This window comes from Schistocerca americana, chromosome 2, assembly GCF_021461395.2.
Source record: "Schistocerca americana isolate TAMUIC-IGC-003095 chromosome 2, iqSchAmer2.1, whole genome shotgun sequence".
Classification (NCBI taxonomy): Eukaryota; Metazoa; Arthropoda; class Insecta; order Orthoptera; family Acrididae; genus Schistocerca; species Schistocerca americana.
Genome location: NC_060120.1, coordinates 340,256,052 through 340,282,509, shown reverse-complemented (window position 1 = coordinate 340,282,509; position 26,458 = coordinate 340,256,052). Strand labels below are relative to the sequence as shown.

Here is a 26,458-nt window from a genome sequence, read left to right as displayed (position 1 = left end):
CAACCTGTTACAGACTTTTACGCCAGAATTCACAACTGTGTTTTGAAGCCCAGATTTGGCTGTAAAGTCTACAGTGAAATGATTTTTACTTCTAGTATTTGTGGTTATGAATTGTGTAATTAATCCTATATTCACTCTTGTTATTAATCCCAAATACCATTAGGGATTATATCTACTGTTAAATAAGTGTAAGAATCCATAGGCCCCTGAACAGGTTTCTGCATGATACCCTGTTACCAAACACACACAGTACTCTTAGTGTTATCTCTCATATTTTTTATGGTGCGCTTCCAGGTGCACATTTGGAAGCACACCATTAATGTTCTTATAGCATGTTTCTATACTTTTTTTGACCTTAGATGCATTGCCCCAGAAGGTTATGCGACAGAACAGTAGTGAGAGAAACTATGCTGACAATCCCATCTGCAGGTCAACATAATGGGAAAAAGTTATAGTCGCAACCAGTGATCTGCATTAGCTTTGCACAGGAAGCACAGAGTATGTATGGCCATACAAATTGTCCAGCATAGTGGCATTTTGTTTAAGGCCCACTGAAGGCCCACTGCATGGAGTTATGATTAAAGTTCAGAGAACAATGTTAGGTAACTGATAACATCATTTTCAATTAACTGGAACTACTTATGCAATGCTTGCCAGGAAAGTTCTCAGGAGGCATGAATGTTACCCTTTCCATATTTAACAGGCATTCAGAATGACTCTCATGGTAATGATGGAATGTGTGAGCTAGTGTACTGCCAGGTGCCACCTTAATCAGTGTATCTGTTAGTGAAAACCATATCAAAATGCTGAGATTAGCCTTCACACATAAACCAAAAAATGCAGCAGAGAACTTTTATTTTGATATGTGTAGAAGAAGATAAATTGTTGAATAATAATACTTCATGTCTGTACTGGACAACATTGAATTGATCCATGAAGATGCATGGGCAGCATAAAACATACAAACCCCAGAACAGAAAATAACAATATGTCACACAACCACAACAGTGTCTTGAAGGAAGTGAGAACCACTGTCACCACAGGGAGTGGTAAAGATCAAACAGACACTCTTGACAACAGCCCTTGCTGTGAGTTCTGCCACTGATCACTACACAATGAAGGCATCATTTTCACAGCAGTGCCACGTGGGGTAGCTGCATGGTCTAGGGCACCTTGCCACAGTTCATGCGGCTCCCCCCCCCCCCCCTCACCCCCCTCACTCGGAGGTTCAAGTACTCCCTTGGGCATGAGTGGAATGGGTGGAATGAGCAGGCCTTAGCATAAGTTAGCTTAAGTTAGACTAAGTAGTGTGTCAGCCTAGGAACTGATGACCTCCACAGTTTAGTCCCATAGGAAATTACCAAAAATTTCAATTCACAGCAGCGGTTGACCATAATTCATCATAGTTCAGCCAATCTGCATGAAATATTTATAAATCATATACACCAACCTTCCTTGTTCATAAGTCTACCTATTAGTAAAAACCATACCAAATTCCATATAGTAGTTCCTGAGATTAGCCTGAAAATACAGGCAGAAGTGTGCAGGGCACATAATTTTATATACGTAGAGAAGAGAATTGGGAGAAATGAGCTTATAGCTCTTTTTCTAGGAATAGACACACATTTGTTCACAACCATGCAGACATCCAAATACATACTCCCATGGCCATGACAAGACTATCTGTGCGACACGCCTGTAGCTTGCTTTCCTGGAGGAATAGTTTGAGATAATGGGCAAGAGAGCTGACTGTTGAAAAGATGCACATGCAAAGGAGTACACTGTCCCAATAATGTTGACCACTGAGTGTACTGTATTCAAATATTTGGGTGTCAGAACACCCATGCAACATGGTGCCTTCCCACACCATAACACCATGACCATCCAAAAAATTATGTTCAACAGTGTTCCTGATTGCATGTCCTGTTTCCACACCTTACCATATGAAGGTACATCCAACATTGTGAAACATGATTGTTTTGGTGGTCCATATGTTATGGTGTGTGGAGAAGTAATGTCGCATGGGCATAGTGACCTCCAAATATTTGAATAGAGTACGCTCACTGGGCAATGTTATTGTGGTACTGTACTCCTTCTCTACATGCATCTTTCTAGGGTTGCATTCGGCCTAGACTTCATTTTTACAGGTGACAATGTATGACCACATCAAACAACACGAGTGGAGGAGCTCTTGGAGTGAGAAGATATTCAGCAAATGGACTGGCCTGCTCATTCCACCCAATTTAAATCCTATCGAACACATGTGGAATGCATTGAGTAGGCATATTGCAGCATGTCCATATTCACTAACAACTATCCAGCAGTTGTCACCTGCACTGGTGGAGGAACAGTATGCTTTACCATGAGAACTCCCAGCGACCTTGTGACCAGTGTCTGAGGACACTGCAGAGCATGCAGTGCTGACCATGGTGATTACCCACCCTATTAAGAACCATATCCCAACTTTTGTAATGTCCAGGGAACCATCATGAATCCCAGTGACATCAGTGTAATTATTGTCTTTGAATAAAAGTGTCATTTCTGTCCATCTAACTGGATATTTCTTTCATTTACCTTCTGTGTTATACTATAGCAGTTCTTTCTGTGTAAGATTCAAGTTCCATTGAGCTATGTTACTTGGCAGTGATACATCATTTTAAAGTTACTTTCGTCCTTAAGTTTTACGCGCCAGTGTTTGCATTATTTGTGCAATTCCTAATTACTGTCAATACCACTTTTGTGATTTTTTAAAACTTTGATTTGTGTGGAGATTCAAAACCGTGACTTTAGGAGTAAGAAATGAAGGTTTAGAATTTTTTTAATTTATAAATGAAAAACTTTCTCAGACAAAAGATTTCTGAAACAGGTGAAAAATTCTGTCAAATAGGCAACACATTTTTTTCAATTGAAAGGTGGGCTCACTAATATAGATGATAAACATATACGAAATTTAGGTAATCATTTAGATTTGGTAGAAGGAAAGTCAGAAAGTAAGGTTGGGTATTTACATCATATTACATCAGTACCAGATATGCCAGTAAATAGAAAAGGAATTACTAGACACAAAAGTTAATCTAGAACATGTCAAAATTAATAATGTAGAAATGCTTACAATATTTTATATCAGAAGCCCTTTGGATTCTAGTGGTTGTGGTCCTTCCTGGACCACTGCCTAATGGCCATTTTTGTAGTAGACACAGGTATACTGATGGCAAACATTACAAGGTGTGACACAGACATACTGACAACAACTATTACAGAATGTGACATAACAACTAAACATTTAACCAAGAGGGTGAGAAACAGAAGAAAAGATGGGAATATGAAACCCCTGTGCTCCATTCCGGAATCTTAGGTATTGAATTATCTTCATGATTGTGGTTCATTATGATAGATTATGTTGTGTGAACCCTTGAAAAGCAGAAACATTATTTAATATTGTGGTCTTGGGACCAATTTCTTTTACCTTCTAAGGTATGCACCTACAGTGGCACATATTGAAGTAGTGTGGAGGAGTGGAGACTTGTGCAGAGTCAACAAATAATTACCATGGTCTTAGTACTCTTTATATTCTGTGCAATGAAATACCTTTTCATACCTTGTTATAGGGAAGTACCAATTTACTGGTAATAATTACTGTGGTCTTAGTAATCTTTGCTCTCTGTGCGGGGAAGTATTTTTTTACTTGCAACAGGGGAGTAGTAATTTTCTGTTTGGAACTTTCATACAGAAGAGTCTGCCAGATATGGTAATGCTAGTATTGACAATACTGGAGGAAGAAGCACATTCTCTGGGAATTTTTTGCTGTGAGAGACATACTCTAATTTACTGATGGTGTCAATCACCTGACACTTTTGTAGATTCAGGTTATTGGTTTATGATTTTATTCACTATTTATAGAAGGATTTCTTTGGTTTGGTTTATGAGTACGTACTGTTTTCTGCTGCGTAGTAACATTAAAATGGTAAAGGTTTTGTACAAAAGCAAATTTGTGCTGTTTGAAATTTTCTGATGTTAATATCATTGTATAATTTTAAGAGACTGGTTGCTTAACTACCACATCGAAAGTCATGCTTATTCTCAATTTTGCCATGCCTAATGAATTTAAGAATGGGCTACAGGTGTGGCCAATTTGAATCAATGTCCAAATAGCTTCCCGTCAAGTTATTTATTATAGTTTTGTACTACTAAAAGGAACATAAAATTTTTCTGGATACTAAACAAAAACAATACCATCCACACAGGCCTTGAAGGCCCAACTGTACAGACCAGCTGCCGTGTCATCCTCAGCCTTCCGGTGTCACCAGACATCGATATGGTGGGGCATGTGGTCAGCAAACTGCTCTCCTAGCCATTGTCAGTTTTCATGACTGGTGCCGCTACTTCTCAATCAAACAGCTCCTCAAATGGCCTCAAAGGGCTGAGTGCACCCCACTTGCCAACAGCACTCAGCAGACTCAGACAGTGACCCATCCAACTGCTAGCCAAGCCTGATAGCACTTAATTTTTGTGATCTGATGAGAACCAGTGTTACCATTGTGGCAATGTCACTGGCTCTGGATACAAAATATGAAATAAACATTTTTATGTAAATCTGTAAAAGAAACAAATTACCTAATGCCCGACAGTGACCCATCCAAGTGCTAGCCAAGCCCAATAGCACTTAATTTTGGTGATCTGATGAGAACCAGTGTTACCACTGTGGCAATGTCACTAGCTCTGGATAGAAAATGTGAAACAAACATTTTTATGTACATCTGTAAAAGAAACAAATTACCTAATGCCCTTTAGTATTGACATTGGAAAGCCTATAGAAGCCTTTGCTGTAGTAAGTAGAAGATTGGGACATATTCATTGGAAGATCAAGAGGCCCTCTTTGTTGTAATAAATGGCTGACCACAGTCAGATATGACAGTCCCGTAAAGTAGAACCTAGTTTCATATGGTAACCTTAATGTTTCTCCTGTGAGGAGTAATGGCCCTTTGACTTTGAAAGAAAAACACAGATAATAATAAGGGATAGTGATATAAAAAATATGTGTACATACTTACCTGATGTAATTCCCAGACAAGTAGCTTTCAAAAGCAAACCAAGTATCATATAGATGTTCAGAGTAGGTTAACAATTAATAACAGGGAAAATTAAGCACAATTAAAGTGTAACTGTAGTCACAGGAGTGTGCTTTTGAATGTCCAAGTGATTGTGTGTTTACTTTTGCTAGACAAAGAACAAAAGCTTGAAAGTAAGTGTGAATACTGTTTACTGTTATGAGTGCCTGTGTGTCACACATCAGTCTGCTATAGGTGAGTGTCTGCCTATCCTTTATTTCATGTATTGTTCCATCCAGGAAATTTCATGAGTGATGTTCAATTATTTGTTGTATAGCTAAAAATAATGATTCTTCTTGTAATATTTGATATTTGAATTAGATTAGTTAGAAAACAGAAACACACTTGCTCATTTGTATGGGACGGCATGTGTGAAGGTACAGAATTTGACTGAACTGACTTTGGGAATTTTCCCATAAAATTAGAGGTGCAAAATATTATGTAACTTCATTATCTATAAATGAGCAAACATGTCTACAACTAGTTTTATTATACATAAAATAATGCACCTGTATATGACTGATGTGTGGCACAGAGAAACACACATCAGAAAACATTATTTGCACAAGCTTTTGAGATCTTTCCCTTTCTCTGGTTGGAATACACATATGCTCACACACAACTATACAGACACCAAAGTTTACACATCCACAGTTGTGGTAATTATAATTTTTATGATAACTAACTAGTATAAGTATGATGTTATTTGAGGCAGAAGTTATTCTCTAAATGTTGAAACACTTATTTTGAATTTTCTTATTTTTTTGAGTTATTCCCTGGGCAGCTTGCAGCTGATGGAACTCATCAGCAGACACCCCTGAAGCCAAACTCACATGGGACGAGTTAGCTAACACTGATGTGAGCTGTAGTTTTAGGTCATCACTTCCTGTTATTTCATGTTGAGGAACTATTGCCTCATGTGAAACACAAAATGAGGTCTGTGATTTTTGACAATGTGCTATGACAGGTTGAACAAGAGGCAAGAACGTTTTCTATGTCACAAGCACAACTTGATAGATGCCATATTGTATTTGTTATTTTCAGTTGAAGTAATTATTTGGTGGGATACATCCGATGAATGTATGATGTTTCTAAGAACTACCTGAGGCTGAGAATCTCTCAAAAATACATAATTATTGGTACAATGTGTTGTAATAAAATTATGGGAAATGTAATATTTGTTCTTAAAGAATTTTTGTATTTCGTTATTGTCATGTTATAAGTTGTGTATTATGGAAGTATGCCATTTGAAGGCAATGGCACATTGAAGATGCATAAAAAATGCATCATTCTTGGTGGTATTTGTTATAATTAAATATCAGTTAATAACATCAAAGCTATTAAAATATTTAGAAGATCATAATGTAAGATACAAGGTTGTTTGTTGTAGAAGTTCAGCATAGTGTAGTTGGTAGAGATGCTGAGTTACGAAATAATGTGTAAAGGATAAAGTTGTAAATGAGTCTTGGAACTGACAGGTGACAAAACCAGGGCACCACTATGCTGATCACAGCAAGTGAAAGCTGCGTGGGCAATGACTTTGCAACGCTATGGTGGTGACAACAGATGACAATTGCCACCAACGCATGACGCAGCTTACAGGAGCCAGTTATGACAGCCTGGACTCACTGACATGTACCATGTGGTTCAACACAGCACACTAATCATGGTAAGCAATAGACATCAGCATGGAGAAACAATATTTAACAATGCTCAAACCGGCACCTCATTGTCAAATAGCTGGGCAGTGATGTGACATCGGGAGTGTGCTACTCTGTAGCGTGTTGATGATGCAGGCACTTCTGCCATAGGTGGGACACTAACTGCTGCCTGCCACTTAAGCCTCTGTATGCCAAGGCATCCCTGCCACCATTCAAACAGTACCATGCTGGATTCAAGCCATCTCTGCCCTCACTGGGGCTCCAACAGAAGATACCTACCCTCCGAGCCCGGAAGTGTGACACAGCCTGATGCCCCTCTCACTGCCACTGCCAGTTACTCTCCCTATGTCCAGGAGACACAGGAATCTGGTGACACAGCATCAGCCACCCAGTAAAGGGATGCACAGTCAGCAGCCAGAGGCTGTCATCTACAGGGAGACACTGTCATATTCTCTGAACCACTCACTAATGGTTGCAATCAAGCCTCAATAAAGAAGTCATTGTAACCATCATCAGACCTTCTTCATCTGCCCAAATCCTTCCTCAGCACAGAAAACTAGTGCACTCTAATCTATCAGAGCCATTTTGTAATAAATGTATAATAAATTCTAATAATAAATGTCTGTATCTTCCTGTATCCAATTTTTCCACTATTTTCTAAAAGGCTGTGGGTCTCTCTTATTAAATTAATAGAAATATTTTCTGTAATAATCAATGATATGTAAATATAAGTGGACTCTCTCTCAGGAATGAGTTTGTCCAATTTTGTGTAGTAGCTGATGCCCTTCAGACTGGACAAGCAACTTCCTTTTTTCCTTATGACATATTCATGGATATTGAAGTCTTTATTAATGTGTACTACAGACAAAATATCATAGCTAGCATATGGACAAGGGTGAAAATGTATGTTTTAACAAAGCTAATGTAGGAATTTTATGTGTGTTCATTTTCATAAACAAACTGTGTGGTTTACGAGCCAGACACAGCCAACAGCTGCCACTGGATAGCATTAGAGTCACAAATCCCATCAACTAGCACATTCCATGTGATGTGATGCATCCCACATGAGGATGGCTTAAGTCACAATAGGTGCTGCTTGGAGCTACCAACACACTACAGAGTAACAAAGAGGATCTCACAGGACTCCATGTCATGGACATCAAAGCTAACAATGTCAAATTTAGATTATGAAAAAGATTTAGTTTCCCTTTGAACCTAGCCTCTGCCCAAGACAGATGTTTGTACCTATAACTGAAAAAACAGTCATCTCAACTAGAATAAGTTAATTCAATGAAATAATAACATAATATAATTAATTAATTATGAGTAGTATTCACTCCAATCCATTGATGGCTGATTGATACAGCAACTGATTTCCATGTTTATCCTGAAAACAAATCAGTCATAACTGCAAAGTTATTTATATTCCAAAATAATGCATTTCACCATAATTACGCATCATCAGATTATCTGAAAGGAAGAAAGGAAGCTAATTAAATAATTATCTTATAGACATTATAAGTTCTAAGCTGCACCAATAATTTAATTATGCAAAACAGTCAAATGAAGGTCATTGTGCTAGCTACCAAAGCTCTATGCCAACCACATATATATAAAACCATCTGGATGAAAATCCAGTCATCAGAATAACTAAAAAGAACTGTGATAACCTAGATGGAAAAATTTCAGAAATCAACCCACAGCCACAAAGTAAACAAGGTCTGACCTACTGATAAAGGAAACCAATGGAGAATTACAAATACCTTTGAACCATTGTAGCAGCAAGCAGATCACTGCATAGAGCCATGCATACATCATATTGACCTAGATGCCAAACTGCTGGGCAGCCTAAAATTAAGATTATTGAACAGGTAATAACGCACATACTAGGTAAATAGTACTGTGGTAATTAATGATAACATTAAATGTTAACCAGCAAGTATAACAAGGATAAAGCATAGAAAAGCAGTATCCTTTAACAATTAAATAAATAAACCAACTGTAAAATTGCAAAAAACTTCCAGAAATCTTAAAAATGTAAAAAAAAATTACATATGTCTGAGTGAGGAGCAGAATGCTATGACAATCCTCTATTAAATGCATGCTCAAAAACCACACAACTACAGTGAATGTACATACAGCGCAATAAAATAGTTAACACTTGAGCACTTACATGATGGTCATGGGATTAAAACACATTGTACACCATACAAAAAGACAATAAATTGAAGGTCCAGAGCCAATGGTACACACTAAATAGGTCTTATATTAGAATATGGAAAAACAATGATAAAAAAATTATTGCACTAATAGTGCTAAGTCAATGGAGGAAAAAAGAAGGAAGGAAGATTGGGTTTAATGTCCCATCAACATCGAAGCAATTAGAGACAGAGTACCAGCTCAGTTTGTGTCAAGGATGGGGAAGGAAATTGGCCATGCCCTTTCAAAGGAACCATCCCAGAATGTGACTGGAGTGATTTAGGGAAATAACAAAAAACATAAATCTTAATGGCCGGACGCGCGTTCGAACTGTCATCTTCCAAATGTGAGTGCAGTGTGCTAACCACTATGCCACCTCACTGGTGTCAATGAAGGGACCTTATGGCAGGCATCATTGAATCATAAAATGTCTGATTCTTGCCAAAAAACTGATCATTAAGAAGAGTACCACTATGTTCACATGAGCATGTAACAACTTTTATCTCTTCTAATAAGCTTTTTTCCCTTTTTGACCAAATGAAGTACTTTTAAATTGCTTTCAAGTGCTCCACAAATGCTGAATTATGTACCCAGACCACCACATACAAATTGACTTATTCAATACATTCTATATCCAATGGCATCAGTAATGTGGGAGAACCTGCATCTAAATAAATATGCAAGCTTCTGCTTCAGAAGTATGTTTTTTAAGAGAATTTCTTGGTTCACATTAGGAAGGAATTGCTCAATGCTCTCAGTAATAGTGTCTTCCTACCTAATTGCATTTTGCTATCACTAGATATCAAAAATATGTATACTACACTACTGGCCATTAAAATTGCTACACTAAGAAGAAATGCAGATGATAAATGGGTATTCATTGGACAAATACATTATACTAGAACTGACATGTGATTACATTTTCACTCAGTTTGGGTGCATAGATCCTGAGAAATCAGTACCCAGAACAACCACCTCTGGCCGTAATAACGGCTTTGATACACCTGGGCATTGAGTCAGAGCTTGGATGGCATGTACAGGTACAGCTGCCCATCCAGCTTCAACATGATACCACAGTTCATCAAGAGTAGTGACTGGCATATTGTGATGAGCCAGTTGCTCGGCCTCCATTGACCAGACATTTTCAATTGGTGAGAGATCTGGAGAATGTGCTGGCCAGGGCAGCAGTCGAACATTTTCTGTATCCAGAAAGGCCCATATTAGACTCGCAACATGCGATCGTGCATTATCCTGCTGAAATGTACGGTTTCACTGGGATCGAATGAAGGGTAGAGCAATGGATCGTAACACATCTGAAATGTAACAGCCACTGTTTAAAGTGCCGTCAATGCAAACAAGAGGTGACTGAGACGTGTAACCAATGGCACCCCACACCATCACGCCGGGTGATACGTCAGTATGGCGATGACGAATATATGCTTCCAATGTGCGTTCACCGCAATGTTGGCAAACACGGATCGACCATCATGATGCTGTAAACAGAACTTGGATTCATCCAAAAAAATGATGTTTTGCCATTTGTGCACCCAAGTTTGTTGTTGAGTACACCATTGCAGGTACTCCTGTCTGTGATGAAGCATCAAGGGTAACTGCAGCCATAGTCTCTGAGTTGATAGTCCATGCTGCTGCAAATGTCATCGAACTGTTCATGCAGATGGTTGTTGTCTTGCAAACGTCCCCATCTGTTGCCTCAGGGATCGAGACATGCCTGCACGATCCATTATAGCCATGTGGATAAGATGCCTGTCATCTCAACTACTAGTGATATGAGGCCGTTGGGATCCAGCATGGCGTTCCGTATTACCCTCCTGAACCCACCGATTCCATATTCTGCTAACAGTCATTGGATCTCAACCAAAACAAGCAGCAATGTCGCGATACGATAAACGGCAATCGCGATAGGATACAATCCGACCTTTATCAAAGTCGGAAACGTGATGGTACGCATTTCTTGTCCTTACACGAGGCATCACAACAACGTTTCACCTGGCAACACTGGTCAACTGCTGTTTGTGTATGAGAAATTGGTTGGAAACTTTCCTCATGTCAGCACGTTGTAGGTGTCACTGCCGGTGTCAACTTTGTGTGAATGCTCTGATGACAAGCTAATCATTTGCATATCACAGCATCTTCTTCCTGTTGGTTAAATTTTGTGTCTGTAGCATGTCATCTTCGTGGTCTAGCAATTTTAATGGCCAGTAGTGTAACTTACCCATCAATGACACTATCACCCTCATATCAAAAAATCTTCTAGAACACAGCTGGCTTATGCTGAAAGAGACCAATGAAACTACTCCATTCTCAAAGACTTAGAGTATATAATTATTTTTCTTTCAATAACCAACATTATATACAATCTGATGGCCTGGCTATGGGCAGTTACCTAGCAGGTTTTATTGCTGGCACCTTCATAAACCATTTAAAATGTGAGTACTTCAGTAAAAATATGGGGAGTTCTAAGCAAGTCCTCATCTGTCAACAATACGACATTTTCATTATTTTAATGGGCCAGTGGCTGAGGTTGAGTTGTTGGTAGATGGTCTTAATAAGTTTCAAGCAAAACTGAAATTTAGTCATGGACAATGGATGAAAATAAAGTACTCAGCTACCCGGATTTACAAGTACAGCTCAACAATGGCTTTACATTTGGTTTTACATTTACCAGAAACCAACCAAAAGTGACTCTTTGATACACACCTCCTCCTGTCACTCATTCTGTTACAAGCATGCTTTTTCCAAGACTATGGACCACAGCATTAGTGAAATCCCATTATGTCCAGCAAAATTGTCTGGTCTTAAGTACATTGCTGTTCATAACAGTAGTAATCCAGTGATGACTGACAATCTATGCACAAAAAGACCTTTGCAAAATGAGTACAACATCCCATTTGCTTCACCAACTGCTAATCATAATTTCATGAGAATCCCTTCATAGGAAAGCTTTAATATGAGTTAGCGAAACATTTTTAAGAAACAGCATGTAGACTCTATTTTCCTTTAACCAACAGCCTACAGAACGATTATATCCACAATGAATAGCTATATGGACATAAGACATTTAAGACTAAATTTTGTGACATTTACTGAACAGAAAAAGGCAGAGTGGACACCACTCAGCATCCACAGAGCATCAAAGGATAGTGGCCACCAGCCACCGATGCTAAACAAATTTAAAAACACTCAATTGGGGCAAAAGTGGATGAAAGCTGAACTTATTAGAAGAGATGAAAGTTGCTATACACAAAAGTGAACATAGTGGTACTCATCTTAATGATCAGTATGTTATCAAGAATCAGACATGTTATGATTTAATTATACCTGTCACAAGGTCCCTCCATTGACCTAGCGTTTTTATTCCATTAAGTTGTTTTATCATAGTCTTCTTGTAGTCTAACTTAAAACCTATTTGGTGTGTGCCATTGGTTTTGGATCTTCTGTTTATTGGCTTTTTGTATGGTGTACAGTGTATTTTAACCCCATGACCACCACATAGGCACTCAAATGTTTACATTTGTATTGTCCTGTATGAACATTCACAATAATTGTTTGATTTCTGAGCATGAATTTAATAGAGCAATGTCATAGCATTCTGTCCCTCACACATATATAATTTTTTAGATTTGTAAAAGTTTTATTGCAATTTTATAGTTGGTTTACTTATTCAATTGTTCATGGATGCTGCTTTTCTATGCTTTATCCATGTTGAGCTTGCTGGCTAACTTTTAATAATACAATCATTTACCACAATACTGTTTACCTAGTATGCACAGTAAACCTCATTTGGATGGCCCATGTTACCTGCTCCATAATTTTAATTTTCATTGCATTTTAATGTAATTTAATTCCTCTTATCAAGTGTAGGTTATCAGTTCCATATCAGCCTTGTCCATAACTTAAGATACAAGTGCCATCTGTTGTGCTTTTGATGTATTAGCATGGCTATATGCGGTCATCTGCCATTCAGTAATTCTACTGCCAATGCCAATTAGACCATCCAGCTGTTTGGCATCCAGGCCAGTTTGATTTATGTAGGTCTCTGTGTTGTGACCTCTTTGTTGCTATAACAGTTCAAAGGTATTTGTAATTCTTTGTTGGTTTCCTTTAACAGGTTGTCTGACCTGGTTCCCATGTGGCTATGGGTTGATTTCTGAAATTCTGTTCTTTTTAGTTATTCTGAAAACTGGATTTTCATCCACATGATTTTATGTGTATGTGGTTGACATAGAGCTTTGGCAGCTGGCACAATGAACTTCATTTGACAGTTTTACATGAGTGTGGTTGACGGGTTTAATTAAATTATTGGTGCTTCTTAGAACCATGACTTACAATGTTTATAGGATAGTTATTTAATTAGCATCCTTTTTTTTCCTTTTAGATAATCTGATGATGCCTATCCATGGCTTAAAATGTCATTTTTAAATAAAAATAACTTTGAAATTATGACAGTTTTATTTTCAATATAATTAATTATGATTTAATAAAGCATGAATACCCAGAATTTGTGCCTTCAAAGATTGGCATAAAACAGAAACTATATGCATACAAATGTAAGGTATAAATTATTTTACATAGATTAAAATGCATACACATGTCACTATACATTTGGACTTCATTACTGACAATGTTAATGCTGTGGCAATACATATCATATGCTGTTGCTTACAATTAATAGATCAATAAGATTTTATACATGATTGTTACAAATGATCACAGTAACATATGATACGCAATATGTATAATCGTAAGGATATTAACCATTGGAATCATGGGGCAAACACTGATGTATGCAGACACACTTATCCTCTTTGGTTGACTTGTAAACATTAATTTATCACCTGTATTGTCAGTAGTATGTAGAGTGCCTCCAAGTGAAATTTAGAATCAGACTTAGTATACTGAAAAATGATTAGTAGTGCTTGGTACATTTTACTATCAACAATGTAACATATTTTACTTCTTGATGAGGCTGCTAACACTGCAGAAATGCAGTGTCTTCAAGTATTTTTATATGTATGAACACTGTCAGTCTTATTACTTTATAATTGAGTATGTAACACCTTATTCTGGGAGTTCTGGTGTGTGTTTATAGTTAAATATAAACGTATTTCCTTTGTTCTTTCCACTGGTATACAGGATACCTGATGATGATTTGAGGACTGAAACTGACTGTAATAAAGAAGTATTTATTAGCAGCTCTTGGCAGTGAATCATGAGACTTTTTCTAAATGTTCATTCACATCTTTCACTTTATTTTGTGAAAAGGAAAAATATTTAGCAGGTATCAAATTACCAAGTTCTGAGACATATCTGAAAAATGTTCTAGAACTAACTCCAGAGATAAGCCTTAGAAAGTGCTTCTGTATTCTGAAACACTATCCCTGAAAGTTTAATTTACAAAAAATTGGTTCACTGATTCATTTGTACCTGCAAATATGTAGAATAGCTTGATTTTTTAAATCACTTACAATACAAGTCAAATATACTTCAAATGTAGCTGCACTAATGTGCTTAATTAATTCTAGGATGTGGATTTTCCAATTGAGGTTGTTATCTAGCTGTCATTCTCAAAACTGAAGTTTCTGTTTCTTGTATTTCACTGTTTGAGTATACATTTTTATAGCTTGAGGAGTTGTAAGAGAAGTAGTCAATTGTATGTTTTATGTCTTGTCCAAATTTAATAATAATCCACATGCCTTTAATAATTTACTGATATTTTCAAATATCTGTGTCTTTCTGGTAAGAGGTTTGGTATGACTGTTTTTTCCTATTCTTTTAGAATTGGCAGAAATGATGAAATATGCATCTCCTGAAATATGCAAGTGGAATATCATTCATATGAGTATGCATCAGAAACAACAGAAGGCCCAAAACAGAACCTTGTGGTATACTACACTATAATGCTTCCAGTTTTATGTTTACAAGAGCTGAAATTGGCTCGCTAATGTCTGTCCCCATCACTCACAGGTGAAACATAGTCAATCAAACATGACTGGTGTATGTAGATATAACAGTATGACCATTTGTAATTTTAGAAGAAAACATGTATCATGTATGTAAATACCATTATTTTTTTGGGTTACCAGATATTCATATATGAAAGGAGCAAAATAATTTTATGCAACTTATTTTCATTATTTGCATGTTTACAGATGTTGGCATTATTCTTACACTGTGTCTGGAATAAGGGCACCAATATGAGATATCCATATTCTTCATAGGGAAGATATATAAGGAAAGATGATTAAGGTACATATTCTTGATAGGGGAATAGGTATAAGGAAAGAAGATTATGGTTTAATGTCCCATCAACAATGAGATTATTAAAAATGGAACATCAGCTTAGCCTGGGGAAGGATCAGGAAGGAAATCAGCAATCAGGTGTGCCCTTTTCAAAGAAATCATTCCAGTATTTTATTAAACCAATTTCTGGGAACAACAGGACTCTAAATTTAGATCATTGAGTGGGGATTTAAACTGTTGCCCTCCTGAATATGGGTGCTCCACCCACCCCCATCCTTGTCACGCACACAGATACACAGTACATGCTCGTAATATACACTAAGTTTCAGTAATATTCCTCTTACAGCTTACATTTTTAAAGTGATAAAAGGAACACTGTGAACATAATGATACTCACTTTCGTGCAGCAGCAACTAAACTTGTGAATGACTTCTCCCATGCATACATCTTGATAACCTGGATTCCAGAAACTATCTCATTCATTATGCGTACCCTGTTATCTGTGCGAATTGCTGTCTTGTACCTGAATCTGGAAGTTAGTCTACCAAGATAACCTGTAGAATATTGAACACTGTGAATTTATTTTCAAATAAAAATTTTAAACAAAATTTTAAATTGGATATTCCTTGCTAAAAATGCACATAGAATCATGAACTTCATAACACAAGAACATGAATATCAATGAAATGTAAGTATTAGCTACAGTTAAGCAAGACAGGACAACTAGGAGTAACTCAAAAAGGAGATGCCATGCTGTGCTTCCAGGAGCTATGTTCCACAGTGCACTATAAACTAAGTGAAAGAATCAGATAACAATAAATAGCTGACCAGGAATCACAAGAAAGTCATAATGATTTTTGCTTTTAATCTTTATGAAGTTATAGTTGGATTTTAAATATCTGATAATTTTCGTTATTGTGGTCATGTAGAATTTACAGTTTAACAGAAATTATGAGATAAATTAAATAATGGTAGCTCCAGGTAGGACTTCAACTACGTAGGAAAAGACTGCTACGTACTGTAAAGAAGCACACTTAATATGTTATCAGGCCCAATTAATTAGACACTTACATAAACCTTTTGGCCATAGCCTTCATCAACAAAAGAGAAACACACACCATTCATACACACAAGCAAGCACACCTCATGCACACACGACCACCAACTACAGCATCTCAGGTTGGAATGCCTTATAAATTAACGAGTTATAAAGGAAGACAAAGGAATTAGTTAAAGTACTTAACCTTTTTGGATGACACTTGTTTATTATCATGTTTCCTTCAAGGCCCAGCCTTTTCCAGGGCCATGAAATACTTTAATCTCTATGAAAGAGTACATGGGTAAGTCTATTTAGAAAACAAAAGTGAAGTTGGCAAAGGTACATGATTAAAGTCAGTGGCAGACATAAAATGTTATCTGAAATCATATCGGATGCTTTCTCAGAAAATTAGTTTGAACAGTTAGTTCAGGATCCCATTCAAAGTGTAAATGATTGCAAAAACATACCTGACCTCTTGGCAAAAATACTCCTAAGCAAACAGGGAGCATTATGAGAGACACAGGGATTAGCGACCACAACGTCTTTGTAGCAAGACTGAATACCATAACATCCAAATCCACCAAAAATAAACACAAAACATATATATTCAAAGAAGGAGATGAAATTTGGTGCTGCTTTTCTAAGAGACAATCTCCACTCATTCCATTTGACTATGTAAGCTCAGGCCAACTGTGGTTTAAATTAAAAGAAATAGTATCAATGGAAATTGACAGATGTATAATAAGTAAATTAATGAGGGATGGTACTGATCGCCCATAGCACACAAAACAGGTCAGAACACTGTTGCAGAAGCAATGAAAAAAGCATGCCAGATTCAAAAGACTGCAAAATCCCCAAGAGTGGCAAAGTCTCACGGAAGCTCAAAATTTAGCACAGTCTTCAATGTGAGGTGCTTTTAACAGATTTCACAAAAATACTCTTTCTCAAAAACTGGCAGAAAACAGAGAGAGAGATTCTGGTCTATTGTAAAGTTCACCAATGGCGAACACAACCAGTACCTTCACTGCACAATAGCAATGGTAATGTTACAGATGACTGCTACCAAAGCAGAGTTACTAAACTCAGTTTTCTGAAATTCCTTGACCAAAGGAGATGAAGTAAATATTCCACAATTTGAATGAAGAACAACTGCCATCATGACAAATTTAGACACAGGTATTCTCAGTGTAGCGAAACATCTTAAATCACTAAGGAAAGGCAAGGTCTCTTGTCCAGATAGTATACCCATTAGGAACCTTTCAGAGTATTCTGATACAATTGCTCCTTACTTACCAATTACACATAACTGGTGCTAGTCAAATGATCCATATGTAAAGCCAGGGAGTTCCACAGGTCACACCAATACTCAAGAAAGGCAATCGCAGTAATTTGCAGAATTACTGACCAATATCTCTGGTGTCAATTCACCACAGGATTTTGGAACATATACTGTGTTCAAAAATTATGAATTACCTCCAAGGAAACAATCTATTAAGATGTGGTCAGTACATAATCAAAAAATGTTGTTCTTGTTTAATACAAACAGCTCTTCATTCTCAGGAAGTAATAAATGCCATCAATAGGGGTCTCAAATTGATTCCATGTTTTTAGATTTCCAGCAGTAGCAACATCTAATAAAATTGCTTGCCTACAGAGTTTCATCTTATTATGTTACTGTGTGCATGATTTTCTGTCAAAAAGGTCATAGTTCACAATAACTGAAAGAAAGTCATTGAGTCAAACAGAAGTAATATCTGGCATTCCTTAAGGAAGTGTTAATTGAAGCAGCCCACCAGAGCTGGTGTCACCAAATGTATACTTCATTTGCTTTTCTAATCGAACAAGAGAGCGATACAAAAACTGGACATTGACCCTGATCCAAAGGCTGAGCAGTTATATGCAATGTCATCTATACTATGAGAACAACTTACACTAATTATATACGGCAGAATGTTTGAACTGGTATGCGCAACAGCCTGATTGGCTAACTTTATCGACAGTTAACTTGAAAATGGCACAATGTACTGATTTTTTTCTTAAGAGTTATTTCTCAACACAACCTATCCTGCAACACCTTTACAAGCTTTTCAGACTATTTCTGACCACCCAGTATAAATGATTTAGGAGACAATATGAGCAGCCCTCTTAGATTGTTTGCAGGTGATGCTGTCATTTATCATCTTGTAAAGTAATCAGATGATCCAAACCATTTGCAAAATGATTTAGACAAGGTGCCTGTATAGAGCAAAAAGTGGCTAGTGACTCTGAATAATAACAAGTGTGCACTCATGCACATGAATATTAAAAGGAAACTGCTAAATTTTAGGTACATGATAAATCTCACAAGTCCAACACCTTTGAATTCAACCAATACTTCAGGATTACAATAATGAATAACTTAAATTGGGATGGTCACATAAATAATGCTGTGGGAAAAGCAAACCAGAGGCTGTGATTTATTGGCAGGACACTTAGCAAATGCAACAGTTCTACTAACAAGACTGACTCCACTATGCTCGCCATCCTCTTCCGAGTACTGCTGTGCAGCGTGGGATCCACAAAACATATGAATGATGGAGGACATTGAAAAAGTTCAAAGAAGGGTAGCTTGTTTTGTATAATTGCACATGAGGGTTTTGTAGATTAGGCTATGGTCTATCCAGAACGACAGCTGTGGGAGACTCGGAGGTGTAAGTATGAGAGGGAAAAGAATGCTGTGCTGTCCACAGATGAGAGCATTAAAATCCTAGTAATTAACTACCTAAGATTCACAACAAAATGCCAGAATTTGAAGTGCTCCTGAAAAGTTGTGAAGCTCACATAATACTAACTACAGAAAACTGATTGAAAACTGAAATTGACAGCAGTGAGATTTTTGGGGAAAATTTTAAATTCAGGCAGTCACTGTAAAGAATCTTAAAAAAGAAACAAAAACTACTGCATAATAAGTATGAAACAATGCAGAGGACTATGAAAGTGAGAAGCTGAATGAAATGAATTTGACTGTCGAGAGCAATGCATGAAGTATTCAATGACTACCATAGCAGAGAAAAAACAGTCTCAGATCACACTTCAGTAGTGATGAGGAGTAAGCTGGAATGTAAGAGATTAGTCAGGAAGAATCAGTATGCAAAGAAATGGGATACAGAAGTACTAAGGAATCAAGAAGTGTGATTGAAGTTGTCTAACAGTATAGATACTGCAATAAGGAACAGCTCAGTAGGCAGTTCAGTTGAAAAAGAATGGACATCTCTAAAAAAAAGGCAATCACAGAGGCTAGAAAAAAAAAACATAGGTACAAAAAAGGTGACTGCGAAGAAACCATGGGTAACAGAAGAAATACTTCAATTGATTGATGAAAGAAGGAAGTACAAAAATGATCAGCGAAATTCAGGAATACAGAAATTTAATTTTCTTAGGAATGAAATAAATAGGAAGTGCAGGGAAGCTAAGAGGAAATGGCTGCATGAAAAATGTGAAGAAACTGAAGAATGAAATGAATATTAGGAGAATTGACACAGCATGTAGAAAAGTCAAAACAATCTTTGGTGACATTAAAAGCAAGGGTAGTAACATTAAGAGTGCAGTGGGAATACCACTATTAAATACAGTGGAGAGAGTGGATAGATGGAAAGAGTACATTAAAGCCTCTGTGAGGGGTATGACTTGTCTGAGGTGACTAAAGAAGAAAAAGAAGTCAATAGAGAACAGATATCCATTATTTTGATTTGCAGCTCCCTGTATTGGCCATGTTTGCAGTTAAAATTGTTGGATGTGAGATCCGCTAGTTATGCAAAACACCATTTTTCTCAGTACCCAAACATGTTTCGGCGCCACTGTGCCATCAACAGTGGGTTCAAATGTAAAGAATAAATAAAAACGAAAACCCACTGTTGATGGCACAGTGGTGCCAAAATATGTTTGCGTAATGAGAAAGATGGTGTTTTGCATAGCTGGCGGACCTCACATCCCACAAAGAGAACAGATAGGTGATCCAGTTCTAGAATCAGAATTTAAAAGAGCATTGGAAGACTTAAGATCAAGTAAGGCAGAAGGGATAGATAGATAGATTCCTTCAGAATTTCTAAAATCACTGGGGGCAATAGTCAAGAAAATGACTATTCACACTGGTGAACGTATGAGCCTGGTGAAGTACCATCCGACTTCTGGAAAAATATCATTCGCACAATTCCGAAGACTGCAAGAGCTGACAAGTGTAAGAATTATAACACAATCAGCTTAACAGCTCATGAATCCAAGTTGCTGATAAGAACAATATACTGAAGAATGGCAAATAAAATTGAGGATCTGTTAGATGAGGAGCAGTTTGTCTTTAGGAAAGGTAAAAGCACCAGAGAGGCAATTCTGATGTTACAGTTGATAATGAGAGCAACTAAAGAAACGTCAAGACACATTCATAGAATTTATCAACCTGGAAAAAGATATGACAATGTCAAATAGTGCAAGAAGCTTGAAACTCTGAAGGAAAGGAAAACACAGAACTTTCCAGATTTAATCCTCATACACCGAAAATATGAGTGAAATAAATGTTAGTGTCAGCGGTGTCGAAAAACAGCTGAAATTGTTGAAACTGAACAAAGTTTCAGGGCCCGAAGGGATCTTTATCAAATTCTATATTGAATTTGCAGCTAAGTTAGCTTATCTTCTAACTATAAGCTATTGTAGAGCCCTCAAACAAATAGCTCTGGCAAGCAGTTGGAAGAAAGCACAGGTCACACGCAGTTAGAAGAAGTGTAGAGATCCACAAAACTGCCACTCAGAATCCTTGAAATTGATTTGTTGTAGAATCTTAGAATATATTCCAAGCTCAAATGTAATGAGACATCTCAAAAACACTGATCATGTGAAACCCAACTCATACTTTTGTCACATGAGACAATGAAAGCTTTCTGAAAAACATGTGACTCAGTACTACATCTATGTTTATTGTCAAAAATATGATCATATGGCATATCAACTGAAATTTGCGACTGGACTGAGGATTTGTTGGTAGGGAGGGCACAGCAGGTTATCGTGGATGTAGGGTCATCGTCAGATGCAGAAGTAACATCGGATGTGCCCCGGAGAAGTATGTTGGGACCGTTGCTGTTCATGTTGAATATTAACAACCTTGGTGACAATACTAATAGTGATGGAGTTATCTATAATGAAGTACTGTCTGAAAGAAGCAGCATAAATACTCAGAAACTGATAAAACTTCAAAGCAGTGCAAAGATTGGCAACTTGCTTTAAATGTTCAAAAATGTAAAACTGTGCACTTCACCCAACAAAAAACATGGTATCCTATAACTATAGTGTCAATGAGACACAACTGGAATTGGCCAACTCCTACAAATACCTGGGTGTAATACTCTGTAGCAATATAAAATAGAATGATCTCACAGGCTCAGTTGTGGGTAAATCGGGTGGTAGACTTTGCTTTATTGGTAGAATCATGAGAAATGCAATCAGTCTACAAAGCAGATTGCTTACAAATCACTCATGTGATCAGTTCTAGAAAATTGTTCAAGTTTGTGGGATCCACATAAAACAGTGGTGGATACAGAAAAACTTCAAGGAGGGGGTGCTGAAAATATCTTGAGCTACCTTTAATTTTACCGTAATAAAAAGTAATCAAGTCACATGCAAAGTTTAAGAAAGTTTTATTTAAACTGATTATGCACATATACGAGACAATGCCATTTTGTGATATAAAAAAGTAACAATTATGGTTCTCTTCCTTAAATGATGAATTCTATGCACCTATTCTTCCTTGCAAACTGGTTAATTACATCGTCAGTAGGACATGTGCTATGTGTTAGCTATCTATGTGCCAAACAGAAATGTATAAAATACATTGACGCGGACGCACATGCTACATAGGAAAGTACAACTACTCAATAACTCGCTTCAGTCGAGCCGATTGACAAAAGAAATGAACAAATAGCATGCGGGCTGACTGGCGGGGGCAGTGTGGGTGACAATGCAGGCAGCCCCACAAGGAGGGCAGTGGGCGCCCCTCATATGTATCTGCCACTGGTCTCAATTAGGACTAACAGAGGATTTTGAACATACACAAAGAGGGGCAGCAAAAATGGTCACAGGTTTGTTTGACCCGTGGAAGAGTGTCATTGAGATGTTGAAAGAACTGAACTGGCAGACTTTTAAACACAGAAGTAAACTGTCATGAGAAAGTCTACTAACACAGTTTCAAGAATCATTTTTAAACGATGAGTCTAGGAATATACTACAATCCTCTATGAATCGCTTGCATAGAGTATGAGAGGATAAGATTAGGATAATTAGTGCAGGCACAGAAGCATTTAAATAATCATTCTTCCTGCATTCCATACGTGAATGGAACTGAAAGAAACCCTAATAATGGATACAACAGTTTGCAGAGTATATATGCAGACGTAGATGTAGAGTGCCACAGATGTGACACACGAATTGGGGTGGCAATCATTAAAACAAAGGCATTTTTCGTTGGGGCAGGATCTGCTCATGAAATTTCTATCACCATCATATGAAAATATTTTGTTAGCACCATCCTACATAAGGAGATATGATGATCATAATAAAATAAAGGAAATAAGAGAACAGAATGATTTAAGTGTTCATTTTTCTCGCTCATAGTTCAAGGGTGGAACAGTAAAAAAATAGATTGAAGATGGTTCAATGGAACCTTTGCCAGGCACTTAATTGTAAACTGCAGAGTTTTCATGAAGATGTAAATGTAGATGTAGAATAAAGGATAGAAAATGTATATATGGTATATGTACATTTAAAAAATCCTTTGATCAATATATTGTGAAAACATAATACAATAAATTCTTTCTTGCTACAAATTTTAGTTTGCTTGAGTATTTATAAACAGAAGTTTATAAAAGAGGGGGTATTCTCATCTTTAGACATTATGATTTTGGAGAAAATTTGATATTTTTTTGCTGTATTGAGACTTTATGATTGCTCACAAAGCATTTCACCATAAGTGGCAGCATGCTGGGAACCCACTATGCACCGAAAAGTTACCATTCAATTGGTCATGGCTGTAAAAGGCAGCCATATATATCAATATATAAACATGTAACATAAATGTGTATACTTCAAGAAATACCAAAAATTCTCTTTTGGATTACTGCTAGATTTTGGCTAAGTACTTTCCCACTGCATACTGTTCAGGTTATCAAATGGACTAAAACCATATCATCTTCAGAAGAACATGTAATTCTCTGGATAAGGCACAGTCATGACACTAAATTGTAAAAGGCACATGCCTCCTGAAAGCACAGACCTAATGGAAGAGTAACAATGGAGGAAAAGCTGGTCAAAAAGGTTTAAGACTACCACTAAATTTAGAATAGAGAAACTTCAGAATATAGCTCTCACTTCAATCATGCTATGGCTTCCTTTGCCCTAGATTAGTGATTTCCCAATGACTGGTTACCAGAAAATGGCCAACAATGCAAGAATCTGCAATAGGATTCCAGCTGGACAATCACCAAATGCATGTGCAAATTTTATACAATTCTTGCTAGAGAATAATAGCTGATAAGTATCTAACAATACAAACAATGGAAATTCAAGGATGGAAATGATACACAAAAATGAGGAAAGATAGCCATTCACCTGTAGCTGATCAGCAAGTGATCAACTGACATACATAACAGTATAGGCTTTATTAACTTTTGAATACCATACTTGTCTATTTGATGCAAACATTATGCCATAGACAACTAAACACACCCAAATATCTTGGCCATGGATTACAAGTTTATATGCATCATACAACTGCATGAGTGGTTGTCTCTCCCCAGTTTTGTTCACTGTAAATATATGAAGCAGAGATTAGAAAGACAGAAATAATAAAAAAACACAGATATCATTTTTGGGCATCCAAATGAACCATCAGTGAGAATGCAATCAGTACACTGACCACTCACTCACATAATTAACCTTAACATGCACCTCACTGGGGGCCATTTCCCATTAGCAAGTAAAGCTGTTACTGTGTGTTTCATATTTCTTTTCTCTGCTATCTTACAGAATCTGACTTATAGATATATTTCATCATTATCATATTTCCTCACTAACCTTGTAAAGGAATGAACAGCAAAACACAAATAATACCACCAAATGCTGATACTCCAATTTTTGTCCATATAAAGTATGTTATGATAGCTGTTTCTATAGGTCCAATCCACAAGTAATGTCCAAGTATAAACATCATATCAAACCTATTGACATCGTTAGCCATAAGATTTACCACTTGTCCAATGGTAGTTTGTGCCAAAGCAATCTTATTAAGCTTCAGCGCCTACAAAATATCAAATAAAAAAGTAATTGTAAGCAGCTGTGCATAATGGTAGCTACAACATATATTAAGTTAGATGTTTTTGCACAAAACTGTTACTTTCATTTGTATTCATTTACTTCATTTCATCAATTGCTCTCAAGCAGAACAAATTCAGTTTAAAACATCAGGAGACAGAATGCGCATAGTTACATCATTGCATATGTGACTCATTTAACATTATGTGGAACGAAGGAAAATTAATTGTTGGATAAGGATAAGAAGAAAAAGTCTTGACATGACAAAATATAGTGATGATATTAACTCATTTGTTATGTTGGAATTTATTGTGCACTTAGGTAAGAGGAGGGCATTGAAGGTCAGGGCACCCTCTTGCCTCTGCGGCTGACAGAGGGCACAAGGGAGAAGAATCAGCAATAATGAATGGAATAAGAATGGAGAAGGCAGTGGAAACCATTGCGTTATGACACGTGATGTGTGTCTACAGAAAATGTAGCCTGTAATTCAACAATGTCATGATGATCTTTCCACTGGCAAAAGGCACTGGATTAGCCTCCTGTTTGGATCCATGGTGGGGCTATGAAGCAAGTTGTGACCATGAATAAAAGGTGGAAAAACCAAAGAAACAGTATTAGTCTACAAGTAAGAGCACGAAATGTTGGAAGTCTGAATGTGGTAGGGAAGGTTCAATCTAGATATAGATAAACCTGGTACATGATATACAAGAAGAAGGCATATTCAATAAGAAGAAGCTATATCCAGGAAGAAGGAGCCATTTCCAGAAAAAAAAACAATCCATATCAAAGAATAAGAAGATCTGATTAATTTTTACAGGCGGAGACTGTTGGTGGAAACTGGGAGAGCACTGGAGTGATTCTATAACAATCAGTGGCACATTTTGCAGTATTCAGTGTACCTAACTGAGACTAAACTGTTTAAATTTTAACATTAAAATTAGAAACATGAAGACAGAAGATATTCAACTTATTAAAGAAATGTTATATGTTAAATGCTGAAGGCTTTAAATAATAATGAGGCAATGAAATAAATGTTGGAGAAATTTGATACACAAGCTGAGCAGACCAAAGGATTAAAGACAGATACCAGGGAAATAAAATGTGAAATAAAATCTGGTATTGAAATCTCAAAACATAACATTTCAGGATACAAAGAAGACCTGACATGCAAAGTAAATGTCAATAATAAACATTTAGGGGAATTACATGCACAGCTTGGGATCCATATGCAAGAATGTATTACTGAAACAAGGTGCTGTACAAATAAAATTGCTAATGAAATATATGGCATAAAAGTGCACATACATAGGTATTTTGGTAAAATTACTGAGGATCTACAGAAATAAGTGTATGGTAATATTGACTTAGCTGGAAATGAATTTCTGTGTCCCAGTGAGTGTATTAGAATGTATGATGATCACAAGCCTGATACTGTGACATATTTGGACTTTAATGCGTTCATAGGTGAACATGGAAATCACATGAGGAGAGATCAGGACAGTATGGAAGATCTGTAATGGTTTTTTCCATACAGAAGCCATTACATACCTTCCACACAGTCTCAATCACTCCCCATATGATTTCAATATTTTTGTAGCCCTGAAGAAAGACAATCATGCCTATCAATTTGCTTCAAACAAAGAGATGTACATCTGGGTACAATCATGGGTCTGTAGTTACAAACATCTTCTCATGAAGGCACTGACCACTTGTTTCACAGTGGCACAAATGTTTTAACAGTTATGGTGATTATTTTTGGAATAATAAACAGCTACTTAAATTTTCTTACATCTGTCTGGTTTGCATTTGACTGCCCCTCAAACTAGCTTAATGTATCGTAATTGATTTTTATTATGTTA

General features: G+C 36.9%; 1 protein-coding gene across 2 annotated transcripts in view; it reads right to left on the bottom strand.

The window, feature by feature from the left end:
- Positions 1 to 26,458, bottom strand: part of LOC124593679 (probable multidrug resistance-associated protein lethal(2)03659) — a 283,510-nt gene that overhangs the window by 164,361 nt on the left and 92,691 nt on the right. For both annotated transcript variants that reach the window (XM_047131975.1, XM_047131976.1), the window contains 2 exons: positions 24,363 to 24,585; positions 15,627 to 15,783 (listed from right to left, as the gene is read on the bottom strand). In XM_047131975.1, the coding sequence (XP_046987931.1) occupies positions 15,627 to 15,783; positions 24,363 to 24,585 (380 nt within the window). The remainder of the gene's footprint in view (positions 1 to 15,626; positions 15,784 to 24,362; positions 24,586 to 26,458) is intronic.